Raw genomic sequence first — 23,951 nt, forward strand, 5'->3', positions numbered from 1 at the left:
AATAATTTAAAGAATTAATTTGGAAATAGTTAAAGGTAGACAAACTTTTTGAAAAATCAAGTATTTTTTAATGTGTCGAAGAAAAATATTAAATTATATATAAAGATACTGATATATTTATTTTAAATAAAAATTTCATTATTCAAATGTAATATATCCAAGATACGTTTCAATAATTAATCGGTGTACTTATAATTTGATTAATGCGATTGTTGAAATTTTGCTTCCGTGGATACTTGTAACATATATATGTATATTAAGAAGGATATCTCTCTCGTTTCGACAAAATTGGTTAAACATGATTAATAATCATAAGAATGATAAATCATAGAAAGCTGTCTTACAATTGTATACATGTTTAAGCTGCTGTCGATTCTAATAAGATATTATTCATACAGTTGTCCATTGCGTAAGATAGTTCAAGTATCTTGGAATAGGTAATAGAAGGACACTTTCAACAATTAATCAATAATAAAACGAAGCGTGGATGTATCGATGAAAAAGATTTTTAATAGATAGTTATCGTGTTACCGAGAAAATTTGTCCCACATTTTCCATTCCACGGTGAAAGATTTACTTCGCTTAAATTATACGACAACTTATACACTGAGCATGTAAAAATATACATACATTTTGAGAAATTCATGTTTATCAATCGATATTTAAAAAAAGAAGAGAAAAAGTAACGTTGATTTTTGAAAGAATAATTTGTACACTTTTTATAATCTTTAATCTTAATTCATATGTATTCGTTTATACTTAATTAGTAATTTAAAATAACGTGAAATTATTATAGCACAACTCTATTTTCTATTAATTGGAGTTAATTATAATACTCGATTCGAAGAAAGAGCATTGCGTCTATTAAATAGCAAGAATTCCATTTACCGTATCGAAATCGTAGTGATAGGAAATCGTTTCTTAATTACCGGTTGTCGCGATTTATCTGCTCAATTTTCACTTTTAAAGAACCTTTTTGTAGATCCTTTGGACGAAACCTGTGTGAAAAGGTAAAAAAAAAATATGCTTGTATGAATAAGAGATTATAATCCTCGCGTGTATCGAGGGCGAAATGGTGAAAGTTGTAGACTTTTATATCGCCTATAGAATACAATCGCGTTTTATTGAATAAAATAGGGAACAATTTACAAAAAATGATTTCTCGATTACAATCTCTTATGTATTTTATTATATAGCAAATTTTCATTAAAAAATGTATAAAATGTACATGATCTGTAAAAAGGTGCAAAAAATTCTAAAATACAGTATTATAAAATGTTGTGATATAATTTATGAAGTACTCTTGTACGATTGATTTTAAAGAAACTGAAACAAATAGTTAAATCGAGTTATAAAGTTTGTATTAGACTAGAATTAAAGATATCCTATAAATATATTAACTATATTATACTATATTACTGTATTTAAAGAATGAAACACGTTTGCATTTCAATTCCGTTTAATTTCTTCAAAACTTTTTACGAATGGATTTTCGTAGCCTTCTTCGTTACTCGATTAATCGCGCACGGCAGCGCGGCCGTGCGACAGTCGACGCATGCGCAAGCCGGTGGATACAGATGTCGCCACTCCAACACAATTGACTCGCATCCCAACGGCCAAAGCAGTGCAAATCTATCCATGCATTTGCCACCTCGTCGCATATCGCTCCGCGATAGGGAGTCACGACATTCGCCAAGATTGCAAGACGATAGGATCCGTGGCCGATCCAATTGTGCACCTGACCGCATTTTCTGCATGAGTTATGGACGCGCATCAATCCTTTTAACTATACCCTCCTCCCTCTCCTGTTCCCTCCCGCGTCTCTCAACCGCCCTTCGTGCTCGATGATAACGGGTCCGGCGAAACGTCCCTCGTTGCTATCTCGCTTTTCCCCGCGGGACCGTGATCTGGAACTGTAGTTTGTCGACCCACTTCCGAGATCGTATCTTCCACTCTCGAGAGCCTCTCTTTTTCTACCGTTCCCTACCTTTTCATTCTCTTATGATTTCTTCTTTGCTTGTTTTCATTTATTTCTTCCTCCTCAGATGATTTCGTTATCCCAGAGTTTTTAAACAACATATAACATATATATTTAATTTTTAATATTTTATCATTGTATAATTTATCGTATTCTCACACAAATTGAAATGTAGTTTAATTGAAAATTTTCGTCATAAATTTTTCTATAAATAAAAATAATTATCTCTCTACGATTATTTGTAGATACGAGATTAAACAAATTATTTTCTATTGATCGAAAAACACTTTGTCGATCATTCTTTCGTTGTAAGGCTCCCCTCGATGATTTATTTGATTTTATAATTTTAGTAGAATGAAAGAAAATCATTGTATCTATTTATCGTAAAATGCTGCCTTATTTTCTGATCCTCGGAAATAATCGATACTCGGTGAAGTTCTTCGAATAGTTGACACGCATAGATATCTGTAAATTTTCCAGTGTGCAGTTAAGTGAAATTGCGCGTAGAATTTATACGGAGTGGACTACGAAGAAGCGGTTCGTTGCTCGAAGTTCCGCATCTAAATACTTATCGAGCAGTTTGCAATTTCAATGGGGAGATCTGTATGCTGATCCACCGTTGCAGGTGTATTAAGAACTTCACGGAATGTTTCGCTTTGACAATTATCGTGTTAATGATGCTACTCTTATCAGAATTTTAAACGAGTTATAAAAACATTGTTGTATATATTCTTATCAAACTTGAACCGATACGTGAAATGAAATGTATTTTTTTTTTTATGAATTGAACTAAAAATATACGTAGATGCAAGGAAGAAACGCAATCGATAAAACAGGGCATTATCGAGTAATGAATAATAGGATAAAATTTAGGGATAATTATAAATTATTTAATACGAATTTTTCTTATAAAAAAAAGAAAAAATTCTCGAAAAATCATGTTATATACGAGTATATAAAGAGTAGTTTGTGTAATATAACTAAAATTTTTATATTCCAAGTCATTCTATAATGAGTTAGTGCGCTTGTTTCGATATTATCAGAATTTTAAACGAGTTGTAAAAACATTGTTGTATATATTCTTAAAACTTGAACCGATACGTGATGTAAACCATTCTTATAAATGAACGTGTATTTTTTTTTTTCTTTATGAATTGAACTAAAAATATAGATGCAAGGAAGAAACGCAACCGATAAAACAGGGCATTATCGAGTAATGGATAATAGGATAAAATTTAGGGATAATTATAAATTATTTAATACGAATTTTTCTTATAAAAAAGAAAATTCTCGAAAGATCATGTTATATACGAGGATATAAAGAGTAGTTTGTGTAATATAATTAAAATTTTTATATTCCAAGTCATTCTATGATACGAGTCAGTGCATTAAAATTATGATTTCATTTCTCGAACTGTTTCTTTCCTTTTTTCTTTTTTTCAACGCGTTTCCTCTTCCTCCAATACACACCCTCGGCACATTCAATTCCTGGAGGGATAGAGGTCTTTCGTTGTAAAGGATGTACGAGTTGAACGCGAGGTCATTCAGCAACAACTCGACCTTCTAGGAACTTTGAGATTTACGACAGGATTTTTGCTATTGAAATAGGAAAAAATACCAAAAGACTACGCTGTATTGTCTAATTCGAAAATGATGCCTAAGTCACGTACCATCCGAGTATTGGCATCCAGATGGCAGAAATGCTAGTCCTTTCTTACATAATAGCAATTGTATTGACCGTGTCATAAAATCATGTAACTGAAAATCTTAACAATAATAAAATATACCGTACGCTTTCTCTACGTATAATATTTTTTACTTGTGTATAAAATAATAAAAAAAAAAAAAAGAAAAAAAGAAAAAAAAAAGAATAAGGGAAAAATGGAATATTTAAATTAACGTTGACAAGGGAAACAATGATAACAATGATTACAAACAATCTATCTTCACGACGATCGATTGAAGGAAAATTGGATAAGAGTTATAACAATTAGTAATACGATATAATCAGATATGCATCCATTAAGTATATTTTGGATTTTAACAAGGTGTTAATATGTTTTCATAAATTCCAATCTTAATAACTTATTAAATAAATAAATCTTGACGAAGAAAATATAAAGTCAAATTTTTACTTAAAAAAGATTATAAATTATTCATGTTTTTATCTTGATCAAGACCATAATCGTGGTTCTGTTAACGGAAGTCGATATACTGGAAGTGAAATTAATATCGAAGGCATCATTTACCAATGGAAAATGAATATTTCACTGAAATACTGTATAAGATTTAAATTTAACAGTTATCACACGTTATTAAAATATAAAACGGATATTTGATGGCCGTTTAACAACTTATAATCACCCTCGATCTCGAGGAATCATTTATAATGTATATCATAGTTTCATGTTCACATGTTGAAACATTAGTCAGTGATTGAATTTTACTTTCACTTTCTATAATTTTTCCATCATTTTTCGGAAAAAGAGAGAAAAATAAAAAAATAGATCGGAATAGAATAAACGTTGACGATAATAATTCCAACAAAATAAATGGCAAATTTCTCTGCGAAGAATAGATAGCACGATAATTGTAAGTTTCACTTCCTGTCAAGTTTCGTCAATCTGAGAAAAATTGTACAAGTCGTACTTCCTTCAATTGTTCCCATATTAATCAGAGTTCTACCTAACAATTCAAGCAATCACATAGATCAATTATTACGAATAAATCTCATAGACGATTAGATTTTTGATATCTTTAAAATAACAAATTCTCCCCAACGTTATAAAAATCGGTATCGACCGACTTTCGAACGAAACAGTAGTGAAAATTTAGTAGTTTCTCGAAGATTCCTGGGAAGAGGATTCTCAGCTGGGGAAGAGATGGAAAGCAAGGAAAGGAAAGGAAAGGACCGGTCCGATGGCTATCGTTGGCAGATCCGCTTCGTCTTGTTCCGCCGTCTCGTATCCGTATTTATTGAATTTACGAGCCGTTTTCATGCACGGTAATGATACGTTCACGGGACAGTTAGTCACGCGTTTCCCTGGGCCGTCGATCGATTCGATAAGCCGGCCGATTTTTCGGATTCGTGATCCCCGCGCGAAGGGACACCGGCACAGTGTCTAATTGGACGGTATAAGTAATAGTGTCGAGGCGGATGGAACGCGCGATAGGCGTTATATACGTATCCGTTAAAAGCCAATTTTATTCGTTGCCCTCGCGACGGAGAAAACCGTAATTTGCGCTAAAATTTACGCTTCCTATAAAAAGCCTTCGTCAGAGCCTTCCTCTCGAGATCGATACCCACGACGGACGAATCGAGGAAAACCTGCCTGCCTGCGCGCCGCCTCGCAACGTTTTTACGATCCATAACTCGGAGGCTCCACCACGAACAAATGTCAACCGTCCAACAGTCAGCGGCTGTAACTACCCTCTCGAACGAGGTGGAATCTCCTCGGGGGACGAGGGGCGATCGGGGAAACCGCGGAAGTAAGGAGAGGAATTTAACGCATTCCGATACGAAAAAGAACGGAACGGCGAGGAGAAGACGTGCATTCCACCGTCCGCTTTCCATAGAAAGCGTCCGCGACGGAGTCGCTCTCAATTAACCCCCGGGACCGTGGATGACACGCGTGGATTTACAATTCGATTGTAAAATGTCCGCGCGAAGGAAACTCATGCATTCCGAAGTATATCCGCGTTTGGATGTATTGGAGAGTGGCGAGAGGCAACACGCGTGAAAATTAAGATTTGAATTTGCCGCCATTTTTGCGTCAAGGTATTGGCAACCCTGGAAAAAGAACAGTTTGATAGTTGAGAGGTTAGGATTGGTAAAAAATGGAACGTTATACAATGCAACGTGGAAGGGATTGTTAATTGTGAAAAAATAGATGCTGGTTTTTCCAGCAAAATAATCCTAAGCGATGAAGCATATTTTCAGATTCGATGGCTTCGTTAATCGCCAAAATTGACGTGTTTCGGAGAATTTGCTTCTCGATTCTGCGAGCAGATTCGATGAAATGATCAATCGTGATGGGGATTACGAGTTGTTATTTTGAAGTTATTTATTTTATTTGATTTTATTGCAAAAGTTTTTTTTTCGTTCTGTTTTTGTAAAAGTGTAGAGATATAGTATTAATGTATTTAATATTTAAATCGAAATCATTTAGGATATTGATTTTTGATAAAGATAAAATTCAAAATGATTGTATATATTGATTATATCAAAAGATATCAGTGATATTTAGAATTTATGAAGAAAATAAGTAATAATATATAATTAAATATATGAATGAATATTTTATCAAAATATTTCTTTCATCAGACATATTACTTTTTAGATATAATATTGTTTATATTAATTTTTAAATGCAATTTAAACGTTATTATTAACTAATATCCAATTTATTAATTTAATTAATATTATAAAATTCAAAATTTTATGTATGCTTAAACACTAAAATAAATTCAAAGTAGTATTTTATATAAAAATTATTAATTTATCGACAGGGTATGAATCTGTTAGCTTTATTTAGCTTATTATATAATATTTTATTTTTAAAAGATTATTTATAAATTAAATTTAATTGTTTTTATATTGAAAATATAATGTTTTTTTAAACTATATAAATAAAGAAATATAGATTTTTAAGTCTAAAGTTAAAGTTAGAAGCTTTATTTATTAATATTTCTTTATATATTAAAAATATATTTATAAATTAAATTTAATTGTTTTTATATTGAAAATATATTGTTTTTAAAAACTTTATAAATATTTTAAATTTATAATTTTTAAATTAAATTTATTTAATTTTAAAAATTAAAATAATTTATTTTATAAAATATAAAAATTTTAAGTTAGTTTATTTGAATTTAGTTTATTTGTTTTATTTTTTTTGGAAAAATTCATAGGATCGCGCATTAATCGTCGTAAAAATAACAAATTTCCATAATGCATATATTGTGATGTTATTGAATGTGTTAAATAGTTATGAATCATTTGATGATGTAATATACGTATCAAAGAACCGAGTATTTTTAAGGCTCAAATGAAAAAATATTATTTCTAAATATTGATAGGAAGGAAAAAAGAAGGACAAGAATTTGATTAATTTTTTTTTCTCATCAATTAATAGATAAAAGAATTGTTTTCACGAATATACGAATCAATCCTTTTTCTTTAACCTTCAAAATCAAAATTCAAAATTTTATTCAAATAACGAAATATATAAAGAGTGTCCCAAAATTAACGCGAGATTTGAATTTGCCGCCATTCTTACGTTAAGTTGTTGGCAATCCTGGAAAAAGAAACAGTTCGACAGCCGAGAGGTTAAATTGGTAAAAATGGAACTTTATACGATACAATAACGTGGAATGGATTATTAATCATGAAAAAGTGGATGCTGGTTTTTCCAGCAAAATATTCCTAAGCGACGAAGCACATTTTCACCTCGATGGCCAAAATTGCCGTGTTTGTGGTTCAAAGAACCCACGTGCGATTAGCGAAAAACAAATGCACTCACAATGTGTCACTGTTTGGTGCGGATTTTGGGCAGGAGGCATCATCGGATCATACTTTTTTGAGAACGAGGCTGGTCGAGCAGCAATGGTTAATGGTGTTAATGATGCTCGATATCGCGATAACATAGTTCTTTCTGCCGAAATTGGATGATATTGATGTAGCCAATATGTAGTTTCAACAAGATGCCATATGCCATATAATCAATGAAACGATTCAATTATCACGAGATATTTCCTGATCGTGTATCCATGTCTCTCGTTTTAGTGATCAGAATTGGCCCTCTAGATTATGTGATTTAACTCCATTAGATTTTTTCTTATGGGATTATTCGAAGTCAAAGATCTACAATCATACAATCACATGTGTGTTACGAGAGGAAATTAAACGTTGCATCGACGAAATTCAGTCACAATTAATTATGCGGAAAGGTGATGAAAAATTTCGAAGAATTTTGAAACACTTGCTCGATGTGTTATTTCATAAAAAAAAATAAATATTTAAAAACTCTCTTTTATATTTAATTCAAATCTTGCGTTAATTTTGGAACACCCTTTGTTATAATCCAGCTTTTGTCTTTATTTTATTCTTCTCGATATCGAAAAATAATCAATTATCGTCTGACTAATCTGAACGCGTTCTGAATACCGTCTGATCGAAACAATTTTTTCCCTGGCTCGTTTTCAAGGAGAGTGAATCAAGATTAAGATATAACTTGATCGAAGAGAATAGGGGTGAGGCGTACAAAGAAGGGTATTGCGGCCGCCGACCAAGTGGATTGGCCGAAAGGGGGTCGAGGAACGGGGGGAGGAGCCACTGGAGCCGCGTGAGAAACGCGAACCACCCACGTGTCGCAGCTTAATGCAGGACACGCTTTTCCTTCGTTCGATGCTCCAATATAATCCTCGAGTGAAACGTTCCACTCCCTTCTCAAGTGCGCGTGCGTACGATAGGGATTAAAATCACTGGGGAACGGGTTAATTATGGGCCTGCTGCGATGTACTCTCGTGGGAAGATTTCGAAAAGTGCGCGTACGAAGTGTTGACTTTATCTTCTGTTAGGACAGAATTGTGCAAGAATCATGTAGTTCCTTTTTTTTTTTTTTTTAGCACTTAATCGAAGAGAGATTTTTAATACTTAATATTACTTATTAAATATTAAGTATATATTATAATATTATAATATTAATATTACTTATTCAAACTTTTAAAATATGTAGCTAAATTCGGAATAAGTAATCAAATAATGAAGAATGGAATTATTAATTAAGAAGAATGTTTCATTTATTCTATCTTTGAGATACAAAATAATTGGATGAATTAGTGAGGCTGGATTAAAGGAATATTTTAATCTTATTATAATCTAATCCAAATTTAGGCCAAATATAAAGAATATAATATAAAGAATTTATTTCAGAAAAAAGTAAGATCAAAGTTATATGCATTTTACAAACTATTACAAACTTTTAAAAATCTCAACTTTTTAATATTTATCGACTTACTCCAATCGATTTTTAAATCCTTCGCTCAAGAACACATACACATATACATTTGTTGACTTTATCTTCTGTTAGGACAGAATTGTGCAAGAATTGTATAGATTCTTTTTTTTTTTTTTTAGCATTTAGTTAGAACGTTTCAGAAGTAATTAAAATTTTAATGGAAAGTTAGGGCGATATTTAAGTAGTTACTTAATATTGTTATATAGTCATTCAAACTTTTAAAATATATAATTAAATTCAGAATAAGTAATCAAATAATGAAGAAATATTAATTAAGTTTAGAAGAATGTTCCATGTTTATTCTATCTTTGAGGCTGGAATATTTAACTTGCTAAGAAAAATCTAATTTTAATCTTGTTATAACTTAATCCAAATTTAATATAAAAAATTTATTTCAGAAAAATCTAATTTTAATCTTGTTATAATTTAATCCAAATTTAATATAAAAAATTTATTTCAGAAAAATCTAATTTTAATGTTGTTATAATTTAATCCAAATTTAATACAAAGAATTTATTTCAGAAAAAAGCAAGATTAAATAAGTTATATACATAATTTCTTTTACAAACTTTTAAAAACCTCAACTTTTTAATATTTATCGACTTACTCCAATCCTTCCTTAAATCCTTCGTTCATTTTTCATACAAGAAAACACACACATACACGCACTCACGCACGCAAAATTCTTCGTAATCGTACGAGATTACGGTAAATACAGCGGTGTCGCAACAAGGCGTCAAGTATACGGGGAAACACTCGAAAAGAGAATATAAATTATTCAATTATCCGGCTCGAAGGTCAAAGTGGAACGATCAAGCGTGGCGCGGTTGGATCGGTTAGGCCGAGGCGGTTATAATCGGCGCGCGAACGTGTCGACACGACGAATGACTCGTTTCACTCCCCGGGCATGACTCGGAAGGAGAAATCGCGACGACACGCCGCCTCACGTGGGAGATCTTGTCAAGCTACCGTGTATCACGATGAGTCACGCGTATGCGCGGAATTCATCTCGATAATTCCATCTCATCTCACCCGGCTTTAGATTTATTATATTTCGCCCTCCGCGAACGATTTCCTAAACCATTATACGAGCCATCTTCTCATCTTCCATCTTCGTCCTCTTTATGATTCCAGCTCGGACGTTACCAAGAATGGATTCACCCTTCTGGTTCGAGGGCAAGCTCCCGAATGCATGGAATTTCTCGACAGGGTTCTGAAACTCGTCCAGGTAATTTTTCTATTTTCTAAGTTTTGTTCATCGATGTTTAAGGGAGAGTGTATTAAATTGGATAATGACACGAAGGGGATGGTTTTGCAGGGGCGAGTGAACGTTTCTCAAGCGATACTCGTGCAGAGTTCTGTCACCGAGAGCTCGGTCAATTCAGAGTTACCTTTGAGCTGCGTCAAGGTGAGCAAGATCAATTTTCTCGATTAATTGTATTTTCTTATTGGAAAGAATTATTTATTTCTTTAACTCTTTTTTTTTATTGAATAATTGAACAATTAAATTTAATCGAAACGAATAAATGAGATAATAATAATAATGTTTATGTTTCTATTTTATTGTCGATTGTTGCGGTGATAAAATTTTATTTTATCGATTCAGATTAATATGATCCAAATTAATTATAGATGGAAACGTTAATATGCTTCATGTAAGCGTGCACGTGTGTCTTTCAAAAGGTGAAAGGATTGAGCAATCGCGTTCAATGTGTCCCTTTCCATCGTTAAATGCGATTATTGTTTGCATACTGAATATTCGTTTTATTCCTCGTGCGTCTATTGGCCACAAACATTTCGTCCAGACGTTTCGATTGCTTCGAAAGTCCTCGACGAGAATAAAAGAAATCGTTTCTTCTCGAGCAGGATTTTCGATAAGACACGTTTGTAAGAATCGTTTCTCTTGTCGGTTAAAAGAGTTTTTTTTTTTTTTTTTTTTTTTGATTTTGCTTTCAGACGACCGTCGTTGACGAGGGCGCTTTGAGAGAACATATTCCCAGGCTGGAGCGGAGCCACGATCAGACGCAGTGGATTGCGTTTTATAAGGTAAACTGAAAACCATTATTTTATTCTTATTTTATTTTTATTCTTTCTTTGATTGTTACACTTTTCTTTCGTTGACTGTTTATGTATAAAAAAACAGAAAATGTAATATAATTGTTTTTTTCTGTGTTTAGAAGAAAAATAGCCAGATCATGGAATATACATTTATTATTATAAATTTTATTATATAAGAAAAATATTATATTATATATTTATAAACTAAAAACCATTATTTTATTCTTTCCATTTTCAAAGGCTTTGATTGTTACATTTTTCTTTGACTGTTTACATAAAAAAATAGGAAATATAATATAATATTCTTTTTTAATTTTGATAAAATATTTAAAAGAAAAATAGCCAGATCATGAAATATACATAAATTTTATTATACAGGAAAAATATTTTATTATATATTTATAAACTAAAAACCATCATTTTATTCATTATATCATTATAATGAATAAATATATTATTTTCTATATTCTCATTATATCATTTTCTATATTCAAAGGCTTTTCTTTCTTTGATTGTTATACATAAAAAAGTAGGAAATATAATATAAACTTCTTTTTTATGATAAAATATTTAGAAAAATAGTCAGATCATGGAAAATACATAAATTTTATTATACAAGAAAAATATTTTATTATATATTTGTATAAGAGTGTACTACTTTTAGAGATTAATAATTGTTAATATATATATATGTTAGATTTTCTTTAATTATGGATAATTTAATATTTTGAAAGTTTAAATATTGAATTAGAGACGAAGGGATGAATTGGAGATTCGTTTAAATTGAATTTCATTCGATTGGCTCGATGTTTAATAAAAACTTTTTCATTATCGTTTATTCATCATTTATTTTTCAAAGTGACAATTATAGATTATTTAATTTTCAATATTTTCATCCAACTTTCAGTTTGAATTTTTATACAAATCCATGAATTTTTAAAAAAAGTAAATTTATGAGAGTCTTCATTACCTTGTGAAATTCTTCTAAAGCTAAAAATTTACTACAACTTGAAATGAAAATTGTCATCGAGATAAGATGGCTTTTAAATTTTTCATATATTTTTTTGTAGTTTATGTATTATTCGGTGAGATATTCCATCAAAAATTCGAATATTCTTTTAAAATATTCTTTTAAAGAAAAAGAAGATGGTAATTCTTCTTTTGATTTGAATTATTAATAACGTGTTAATTTTATAACCATGTTTTTTAAAGATTTTGTCTTCTACACTTTTATTGTTTTACCGATATATGATATATTATTAATAATGTTTTAATGCGATATGTTTAATTCATTTCCAAAATCAATCTTAAGAGATATTCAAGATAATTTTTCATCATGAATTTTATATATTTATTAAATGTATATTCGTTTCAATTTTGAACATTATCATAGATAAAATATCGCAATGGATTTAATAACCAACGAAGTTTTATTAACGAATCAATTTAAACAGCACAAGCTTTAAATGAATTTAAAAAAATAATAAAATAATAGTAATGTATCTCGACGTTTAAAAGCTGAAAAGGTACAATTCCTCATTCCACATTCTTCAAATTACTATCCTTTTATCACGTTTCAACCAAAAAAAAAAAAAAAAAAAAGCCTAAGGGCAATATTGACAAATTATGTTATCCTACTAACTCTTCTTTCCAACAAGATTCCCTGACGTCTCACAAAGCAAAGAAAAAACTGTTTCTCCGCTGCATTCAATCTCCTTCCACCCAAACCACTCTCTCAATTCCTCCAAACCCTCACCTTCGGGTTTTAAGCACCCTAACAAGCAAGCAGTTGAGCGAGTGACAGGCAAGTCGATGGGGCAAGCTCATCCGTCTGAATCGAGAGTCGCGACAAATTGCTTCCGAAAATGATCACGCCTCGACAGTGTGTCCCATCATATATGAGAGAACGAGGGGGAAAAAAGAGATGGAGGGGAGTAGCGATGGAATCAAATTCAATACTCGTAAATTCAAATCAAAACATCATTTTTCTTTTCATTAATATCCCACGTATTCATTTACATTGACAATAATATTCGAATAATATCGTTTCTTTATTTTTATTTTCAAAAAATTCTATTTAAAATATTCTGTTCTGCTCAATGTTCAAATCTAAATTTACGAATACCATCGAATTACCATTCAGCGATGGATGAATTATATCGTGATTGTAAATTGTAAAGAAAATTGAACGCGAAAAGTATTTGAACAATTTGAGGATCGCGAGATACTCAAACCCGTCGCTGAATCGGGGCACGAATTTTCGCCGGGCCGCCGGTTGACTGAATCACGACAGTGATTCGGCAGGTTGGATGAAAAATGGTTGGGCGATCGTGAGCGGAATAATTGTATCGGGTCCCTCGAGCCGCGGCGCAATTATTGTCGAGGAATTTATCCCGGTGGCACTGACCGATGTTACCAATTTATCCGTGGCTCTCAACCCACGGCCAAACCGCTTAATGACGTTTTAATGGGTCCCGTTAAGGGGTGGAGGGGGAGGGAGAAGAGAGAGACACGTCTTCGCCTGCTACCGCGATCGGTCACGCTTTTTGGAATCTCTTTCTTTTTTTCTTCCTCCTCGTTGGCGACGAATGCATATTCGTCGTATTTTGACGTGGATTAAAGCATTCGTAATTGAATGAGATTATTAAAGGTAGGATTCTCGAATTCTGTAATTTTCACCGATTATCAGTTATCGTGATTCTTGCGTTTTATTTGAGGTGTCGATGAACGAATTTTTTTCTTGGCAAGTATATAGTTAGGTGCACGATATTTTTTGAATTAATTTCGTATGATTATACACGTAGTTTTATTATGTTTGATTTGGATTCGGTTTTTATGAGTCGTTTCTTGGCAATTTTTTTTTTTCTTGTATCTGATTTGGGTAAGTGAATGTTTCCCGGGAATTGTAATAATGTACAATTAAGGGTCTTCTGAATTAGCATAATAATATGATATTTAGGATCAAGAAATTGCGCTAGTAGTGCGTTGAAGTTTCAAATTAGATTAAAAGGAATAGAAAAAGAAGGTTATTCATACTTTTTCATTGCAAAAAATATTCACACACACTTTTACTTTCCAATGAATCCTTTTTTCTTTTTATTCTTTTAATTTTTATAATCGTATGGAATATTGATTAATATACAAACAATTCAAATTCTATTTTTGAAATAAGATTATCGTACGCGTCGTCCTTGGTGGGCCAATTATCTCTGCCGTTGTAGCAAATGGCGCAATAACGAATCCTATCGGCGGAGCGAGTGTCGTCGATAAAGCGACACGGATCTTGGCTGACTCGACACAACGGTTATTCGCGACCTTGCGCGGCCGATAATCGATAATCGGGAAACGTTGGAAGAGGAGAAAATTTCGCCCGTGGAAAATGTTCATAAATAACGGTCGAGCGGGCGATCATCGTCGAGATAGCTGTTCTATAACGTACCTGCAGGATTCTTCGGCGTAAGGAAAGTACAAGGACTCGTCTCTTCCACGGGATTCTTCGGCCGGCTGCCTTCCTCTTTCTCGAGGAATCTCGGGAACGAGGAGTCCTCGTGCGTGGTAACAGGTTTGTCGTTGTGCACGTTCTAAAATCTTGTAAAATTCTTTCACGGTGCTGAGCAATCGTCCATTCGGTTGTCATAATGTCATTATGAGAGAGACGAACACTGGGATTGAATGGTAGGAGTGATTGATAAGTAGGATAGAAAACACGTGTCCACGTTTGAATTAATGGTCGGAGGAATAATTTATGATTTGGAAGCGTGGTCAGAAAGCGAGCGAGGATTAGCTCTTTTGTGTCTTAAGAACTTTCGTTCGTACTTTTTTTTTTTTTTTCTATCTTGAACGTTGTCAGGGAGCGTAAAGAAGAATATATCGCGACACTTGCAAAAGTTAATGAGACACCTAGTGACGAGAATCGTAACTAAGGATATATTATATTCAGAGTGTTAAAGTATTAAATGTTTGGAAAAGTTAATGAGACATCTGGTGACGAGAATCGTAACTAACGATATATTATATTCAGGGTGTTTATGTATTAAATACGTTTGGAAAAGCAATCAATTTTAAAAGAGAGGTAAAACTTGATGTGAAATATAAAATGAGATTTAATTACATATCGAATTATTAATTAATTGATTGATCGTTGTTAGACATCTGGTGACGAGAATCGTAACTAACGATATATTGTTATATTTAGGGTGTTTATGTTTCAAGTGTTTGCAAAAGTTAATGAGACATCTGGTGACGAGAATAGTAACTAGCGATATATTATTATGTTCAGAGTGTTTATCAAGTGTTCGGAAAAGCAATCGATTTTAAAAGAGAGGTAAAAATTGATGTGAAATATAAAATGAAATTTAATTATATATCGAATTATTAATTATTGAGTGATTATTGATTGACTATTTGATCGTTGTTGGATATCTGGTGACGAGAATCATAATTAACGATATATTATTATATTCAAGGTGTTTACGTATCAAGTGTTTGGAAAAGCAATCGATTTTAAAAGAGAGGTAAAAATTGATGTAAAATATAAAATGAGATTTAATTTAATATTAATTTAATATCTGGTATATATTATATTTTCCTTTTTCTTCTTCTTTCTTCCTCTGCATAGAATAACAGATATTACAAATATCATGATAATTTATTATGTATACGAATCGATATCTTTCTTTATGTCAGATATATGAACAATCAAAATCAATCTTGAAACGTTTTCTCAATATATAATAAATGATTCTAGTGAATAATTTTTCATTCTAATCGATTCTTCTAATTGTTCTCGACGATAAATCATTTGTTAAACTTTAACAGTTATTCGAACAATGACAAAGATTCGAAAAGATCGACTAATCGTGTAAAAGGTTAAGAATCATTGTCTAACGATTGATTTATTGAATTGAATTAACATTTATGATTGATTTTTTGATCGATCAATCAATCAATCAATCTATCAACGAATCGAGATTGTCTTATTTAAATACGTTTAATTAGTGATATCTTAACGTAATTGAAATTGATATAATTCAATTCATGGTTAAGAAATCTGTTTAATATAACGATGTTTGATTAATAAACAAATATAATTTTGCTCATAACCTAAAAGATTTAGAAAATCTCAACTTGGATAATTTGTATTATTTGAAAGATTCAGAAGCCAATCAATAATCGTACATTCATAATATATATAATGCATAATATATTCTCTGAGAATATGATTTACAATAGTACAATAATCTTTTTATCGTTGAAACTTTCAATTGACAAATCAATTAAGTAACTTGAATGGTTTTAACCGCTTATGGATAGAAATTTTCAGAAAATATGATTTATATTGATTGACTTCTGTAACTCTATTTATAAATTGATTATATCATTGTCTCTTGTATTATTATAAATATAATGGGTTAAACATATCACAGTGTGAATATGAATTTTTCTTTTTTTTCCGGATATTGTATATATATATGTATATATATATAAATAACCTTTGAATATAGAAGAATGCTATTAAGTGATTTCTAATACTAGCAACGAGGAGAAAAGCATGCATTTGCACATGAATGATTTTATAGGACTGAAATTTGTCATAGATCATATCTATTACAATAAGTCAATTGGCCGTATTGTAATTATTCCTTGCTGTAATTTTCCTTTACAATTTTTTTAATTCTGAAAGTATCTTTCTTAATTACATATCTTCTCGTTTCAATCCTTCCAAGATTTTTTTTCCTTTTATGTTAAAAAAATTTAATGATCGTAGCAAGGCCAAACATGTCCGTTCAAAATGTTACTGCTATATAATTTAAAAAAAAAAAAAGAATTCCATCACAATCGAACGTAAAATTATATATATGTATAAATACAAATTCTATAAAAATGAAACAATTAATATTCATTATCGATCGAATTATTCCATCGAAATCCATCGAGAAATTAATTTCGACGCGTCTTCATTTTTTATTTTTCTTTGTTGCACTCGAATACATTCTCTTGCAGGACTACGATGGATTAATGACGGAATGGCAATCGGCTGGTCGCAGGCTCGCCCTCGAAATGTCAGAACTGAAGGAGTGCACTACCCTGTCCGGCACGTTGACGCCTCTCGGTCGGCTCCTGACGGATCCTTCATTGAGAAGAACGTCTCGAGATGCTGAGGAAGCGATCGCTTCGCTGGAGGAACGCGCAGCGCCCCTCATTCATCTCGATTACATTAGGTTAGAGAGAGTAATAAGGCTTAAAATAGTTTTTAAACTAATTAAACGATCTTTGCATTTGAAGATTATCGATCAAAGACGAGAGACGTGGGATACATTTAACGGAATGGTAATAAATTTATTTGTTAACATATAAATTTTAATGATATTCGTACACGACACGATGTACGAATAGATTTTTTTTTTCAAATTTTATAATTTTGCTTTTTACATCAAGTTTATTATTTAAAAGAATCGAAAAGTGAGTATAGTGGTTCCAAGTTTGACACTAATTTTTTCTAAGATATGTACACATTTGTATGTTGATATATTCGTGGAATAATTTTAAAGGATCTATTCAAGAGAAAACAAATTTTCTTTCTCTTCATCTGAAACTTAAATCATAATTAAAACTTTTCCTTGTGATTATTAAATCTATTAATTTATTATGCAAAGATCCTCTAGGATTGATTGAAAAGTAATTAATCAAAAATCCAAAATTTCATTTGTCCATGCTAAAACTAACTAAATATCCTTTCTCTTTCATGTATAAAAGAAACTGGAAACTCATAGACTGTCAAATATAAAACTAATTCACCTGTAATTGCATTCTGATAGAATGGCTTACCATTATAAAACATGCTTCATTCATGAGTTAATGAAGAATTAAACTGAGCAAAAAAATATATCACAAAATCACTACCAATTACTTTTCAACTAATCTTCCTAACTCTGACAATTCTCGTTCGTTATTTGTCCTTTCTGGAAAGAATCAGAATCATTTAATTCACAAAGAAGAGAGTCTCTCACTCCTTCTCTCGTCGTCCCTTTGAACAACAAAACGGGGCTCTTCCTTCCAAGAATTCTCATCGCGGCTTCTCAAACTTGGCTTAGGAAGAAGGTTGTCGGGACGCGCGTATGCTTACATATTTCCACACGCGGACGTGGAAACCGCGTGGGGAGGAGGGAACGCTTTATAACGAAGACGATAATGTCCGTGTCGTGTTAGCGCGCCCACTCGCCGGAGCCGAAGGGACGAGGCGGCGCTGGTTAGCGTTTCGATGTTTCGTTAGCGATAAGCCGGCCACCACAGGGAATTCCTAACGGTGCGTCACCGATTACGACGCCTCCCTTTTATCTTTCCAGATTGTCGGTGAAACGGGCACGGAGGCTGGTGGAGGAGGTCGGGAACGCAGCCACCAGGCTCGAATCCTCGTTCGAGTCCCGCCGCGCCACTATAAGGAATCTTGCGGTTCTCAGGAGTATCGAGGACCAGGCGCACGAGGTGAGTGATACCTGATTTAATTTTAACCGATCCTTTTTCTAGATCTAGAAAATTAAACAGCTTTCAATCGTCAAGTTTTGTAAACCTTTTGTTATTTCTTCCTGGGAAGAGTGTAAGCTAGATCAAAGAAGAAATTGATTTTAGATAGATACATTTAGATACTTGATTATATCCAAATATGGAAAGATTTGATGAAAATAAATATTGAAAATTTTTGAAAGAAACAAGGATGTACATTCTTGTACATTCCTTAATTGAATCGTTAATTCTCATCCTCGTTCGAGGGAAGGAAAATCGATCAGGATCCACCATTTATCCTCGATTCATAACTTGGCTTCGAGTAATCGACCCAAAACGTTTCTTCCTCCTCCTCCTCCTCCTCCATCTCACGCATGGAAATCGCGAGCGCGTGTTCGGCCGTGTTTCCGATTCGACGCGCGGCGTTATCGCGGGGGAGTGTTTGCACATAACCGAGCATAATCGATAATGGAACGTCGGCGGGTCGTTAAACGGCCGTCGACTGGATCTGCCGCTGTGGGAATCGGCCGATTATGTACCGATGGATCGCGGAAGGAGGCTCGAGTTTCGTAATTCCGCGCCGGTTCTAAGACCAACGGAGATGGATTGGATTGGTTGCGAGGTGGACAACGGGGTCCAAAGGGAATTGACTTCGTTGCCTGGGGAGAGAGACTTTTAAATCGCGATTTCCACGATCGATGGAAGAAAGTGTTTGATGTAATTTGACTCTTGCGAGTCACTTGACAATCTTTCTCATAATATCTTTAATTTGTTTATGTATATAATGATGGAGCTGTTTTATTTTGTTGGATATTATTATTCATTTATTTTTTAAAATACTCTTATTGATAATTTTTGTAAAATATATTATAATATATTATTATAATATATATTAAACATATTAACTATATTATTAAAATATATTAATATTGTTTAGGTATTTTTAGTGACTTGATTATATTATTTATCTTGTTCTAGTGTAATAATGTTGATATTAAAACTGTCTATAATTTATCATCTTTAATTTATAATATTATGAAAATGAAATTGAGACAGAAATATATAATAATTTAATGTTTGTATAAAAATCGATATTAATTTCGTGCGACTAGTGTTTCTCGACAAGATTTAAAATTTTAAGATAAGATTAAATTTTCCAAATCAGGATAGATTATTTTTATTACACGCTTCTCCTCCCGTTGTTTCGCAATCTAAAAAAAAAAAAATTCTCGATTAACGAGCAAACAAAATGTCTTATTTGCAATGGCTCATTGTATTATGCTAATTAAACGTGTAATCAGTTTGTCGTACGCACCGGCAAACGTGTGTCCCGACACGATCCACGCGTACGTGCACGTGACGGCTCACGTTCCTGCCGGAAACACGTAATGTCATGCGTAATGTAATTGTGTCGACGATTCAAAATCGCCTTAGGAATCGGGCGAAATAGAAATTGGAATTTAGCGAAAATATCCCATTACCTCGCCTGTGATGTAACACCTTTGCGCGAGTGAAACCTACGTGTTTTAATTCTAGGGAATTTCTAGGGACTGATCCAATGTTTCTTTCTTTTAACCACTAATTCGTAAAAGTAATAATTGATCGAAACATTGATAATAATAATAATAATAATAATAGCAAACGAAATCTTGTTAAATCAAGAATTTTCAACAAGAAAATCGTGAAATAATTTATTTATTCGAAAAAGTTACTAGATTCAAATCTCCTCTAGTTGTCGAATTACGAAAAATGTAATTAACGATTTAATTCATAAAAATAATAATAATAGCAAACGAAATCTTGTTAAATTAAGAATTTTCAATAAGAAAATCGTGAAATAATTTATTTATTCGAAAAAGTTACTAGATTCAAATCTCAAATCTAGTTGTCGAATCATGAAAAATAGAATGTAATTAACGATCTAATTCATAAAAATAATAATTGATTGAAACATCGATAATAATAATAATAATAATAAAGGAAATCTTGTTAAATTAAGAATTTTCAACAAGAAAATCGTGAAATAATTTATTTATTCGAAAAAGTTACTAGATTCAAATGTCCTCTAGTTGTCGAATTATGAAAAATGTAATTAACGATCTAATTCATAAAAATAATAATAATATACAAAGGAAATTTTATTAAATTAAGAATTTTTAATAAGAAAATTGTAAAATAATTTATTTATTCGAAAAATTTACTAGATTCAAATCTCCTCTAGTTATCGAATTATGAAAAATAGAATGTAATTAACGATCTAATTCATAAAAATAATAATAATAGCAAACGAAATCTTGTTAAATTAAGAATTTTCAATAAGAAAATCGTGAAATAATTTATTTGAAGTAGTAATTTGAAAAAGTTACTACTTCAAATTTCTTCTAGTTATCGAATTATGAAAAGTAGTAATTAGCGATCTAATTTATAAAAATAATATTTGATTGAAACATTGATAAAAATAATAATAATAATAACAAACGAAATCTTATTAAATTAAGAATTTTAATAGAATTTAAATAGAAAATAAGAAAATCGTGAAATAATTTATTTATTCGAAAAAGTTACTAGATTCAAATCTCCTCTAATTATCGAATCATGAAAAATAGATTAAAGAATAAAGAAGAAGTATTGTAAATAATTGAACGTAATTAACGATCTACGATATTTTTAATGAAAAAAGATCCGTGAATCGAGATGGAAAAGCAGAAGAGGGAGAAGAAAAAACGTTGGCCTTGTTGGCGGAAGATTCACACGGTCGGTGATTTGAGCAGGTTTAATATCGAAGATTTTGAGAAAGTTCTTGACCCCTTCTAATGACATCATGAGTTACTCACGTGAGCCTCACTGTCTAAAGTTTCCCATCACTTTCTTATAACTTTCATCGAAGCGGTCAGTTGCTTAGTGTCGTTAAGGAGGTCAATAGCATCGATGACCGAAATCTCATCTCATGCTAAGTCTCGTTACGAGATGTTAACTCGTTAATCGTTATTTAATGGAAAAGACGTGACGTGAATATTCATAAGGTATCTGCCCATTATAACAGTACAGGGATATACCTTTGTTACAAGGTATTCGAGATATGCCATTTGTGCTCGCCTCAAAGATTTTTGATTTTTCATTTCAAAGAGATTATCGCTTTTTCAAAATATTCTTTGCATCGTTCTCTAAGCTTCTACACGCAATCTATATATATATATAATAAAATAATATTCAAGAAAATTTGCCCAATATCTCTTTCTTGTATCGTCAAAATAATCACTTTCATCAAACCAAATCACTTTTACTAGTATAAAGTGGATCAGGGTTGAACAGGGAGAATCTTGATAAGCAAACACGTATGCAGCTACATCTTTCGAATTCATCAACCAATCTCTTCAATACGATCATCTGAAGGTAGAGCAGAGTGGACGTAAACGACGTTCGAATCTTTATGTACGGCGAAATGTCTCGCCATATAAGCCGAGGTTCGAATCTTGATTCGAAAGGATCTCGCATGATGCCTTTTATTTCGCGTGACGAACAGTGGCGCGCGTTGTTCGACAGGCGCGAGGATTCCTTTGCTTGTTTGGGAAGTGGGTCGTTGCCGACAATTGTTTAATTGTTGGCGAGGGGCGTGGACCGCTTTCACGAAAGCGCCTCGACGAAAACGAAAACCGGGAAGAATTGGCCCTTGTTCTCCGACAAGGGTGTGTGTGTGTATGTGTGAGTAATTCGCTTCGATTTTGTAATAATTTGTTCAAACTTGTTGAGGATAAGAAGAGAAAAGAAAGGAAAAGGAAATTTTGAATAATCTTAATGGATTAATAAAAGTTGGAAAAGAATTCTTGGTTGATTTGATTTGATTGAAAAGTTTGTATAATAATAATCTAAAGGAAGGTAAGGGAGAAGATGTTAAATGAATACAATAAAAAAAAAGATTGCGTAAATATTTGTTCTCTTTATCCTTGTTTTCGAATTATAATGAATTTCTTCTTTAATATCTTCATAAAAAGGGTTCGAAATGATCCTTTTGCATCACAATACAAGTTTGAGAACGTTTCACGTTTTAATTGTTTATTTTTTTCTTTTTCTATTTCTCTAAATATTATTCGTATTTTTTTGGAAACATTCTACGATAAATATTTGATATTGAGTTTATAATAATTCAAATATTTTCTCCTCTTGCAGAATTATTCGTCATCAGTCGAAAATAAAATACACATTTATATGAATTTTATTTGTTTTCAATGTTTAGATTTGTCCATTTAAATTCGTTTCTTCGATGCAACAAAAATTTATAATTATTCACTAATATTCTAATAAATTGGATATTAGTTAATATTTTTATAACATTTAAATTGTGTTTAAAAATAAATATTTAAACTATATTATATCTAATTAAAATAATATGTCTGATAAAAGAATATTCATGTATATTTAATTATATACTATTAATTAAAATTTAATTATTATTTACCTTCTTCATAAATTTTAAATATAATTGATTTATTTTACTTCTAGTCATCCTTTTTGTATTAATGATAAATTCAAATAATATTTTTGTCCAATGAATACTAATGGAATTCATGGTACAATCATCAGAATATATTAGGCTAATTAATATTATCCCAAAATAAAATCCCTAGGATAATTTATTATATGGTTTCAGTAATTTCAAGAATTTTTTATTTTTTATAATTATTGTTTACTTATCATCAATTAGATGTGTTGTAAATCAGACGTCTTTAATTTTATAATTCAAATTTTATTTTTCATAAAAATTGGAATTTTTCCTTTTCATTTTTGAATAATTTTTTCTTATGAAATAATAAACTGGAAACAAATTTTCTTAATATCAACATTAATTAAATTTATTCCCATTTATATAATAGTTTCATTAACAAACATTACATTACATTTTCATTTTATGCAAATAAATATTATTCACTAAAAAAATTATTAGCATGCTCAACAATTTTTAATTCTTTTTATTCCTTCTTTTAAATTTATTCTTATTACATTCTTCATTATACCATAAGTTTTTGAAAAATAATAATAAAAAATATACAAAAGAAAAGTGTTGCCAGAAAAAAATCATCTTAATATCCATTAACTGACTCTCAATTTCACATTAACAAGAAATCGCTCCAAACAAATTAACCAATAAATAACAAATTTAAAAAAATTTAAAAAAAGAAGTAAAGTTTTTAAACGCTTATTAATCATATTAGATTATCATGGCCAACATTTCTTCCAATAATCATTTGAAAAAAGAAACCTGGTCCCAATTAATTCCGACGAATCCCACGTGCCTCGAAAGCAGACGCATACCTTCTCTTCCCTCCTCCCAAAAAAAAAAAAAAAAAAAAAAGAAAGAAAGAAAAGAAGCTCCGTACCAAAAAACACCCACACGC

General features: G+C 31.5%; 1 protein-coding gene across 5 annotated transcripts in view; it reads left to right on the forward strand.

Moving 5' to 3' along the window:
- LOC410718 (puratrophin-1) overlaps positions 1-23,951 on the forward strand; it is a 401,681-nt gene that overhangs the window by 260,444 nt on the left and 117,286 nt on the right. For all 5 annotated transcript variants that reach the window (XM_026445379.1, XM_016913622.2, XM_026445373.1 and 2 more), the window contains 5 exons: positions 10,132-10,225; positions 10,316-10,405; positions 10,954-11,043; positions 17,059-17,276; positions 18,402-18,540. In XM_026445379.1, the coding sequence (XP_026301164.1) occupies positions 10,132-10,225; positions 10,316-10,405; positions 10,954-11,043; positions 17,059-17,276; positions 18,402-18,540 (631 nt within the window). The remainder of the gene's footprint in view (positions 1-10,131; positions 10,226-10,315; positions 10,406-10,953; positions 11,044-17,058; positions 17,277-18,401; positions 18,541-23,951) is intronic.

This window comes from Apis mellifera, linkage group LG1, assembly GCF_003254395.2.
Source record: "Apis mellifera strain DH4 linkage group LG1, Amel_HAv3.1, whole genome shotgun sequence".
Lineage (NCBI taxonomy): Eukaryota > Metazoa > Arthropoda > Insecta > Hymenoptera > Apidae > Apis > Apis mellifera.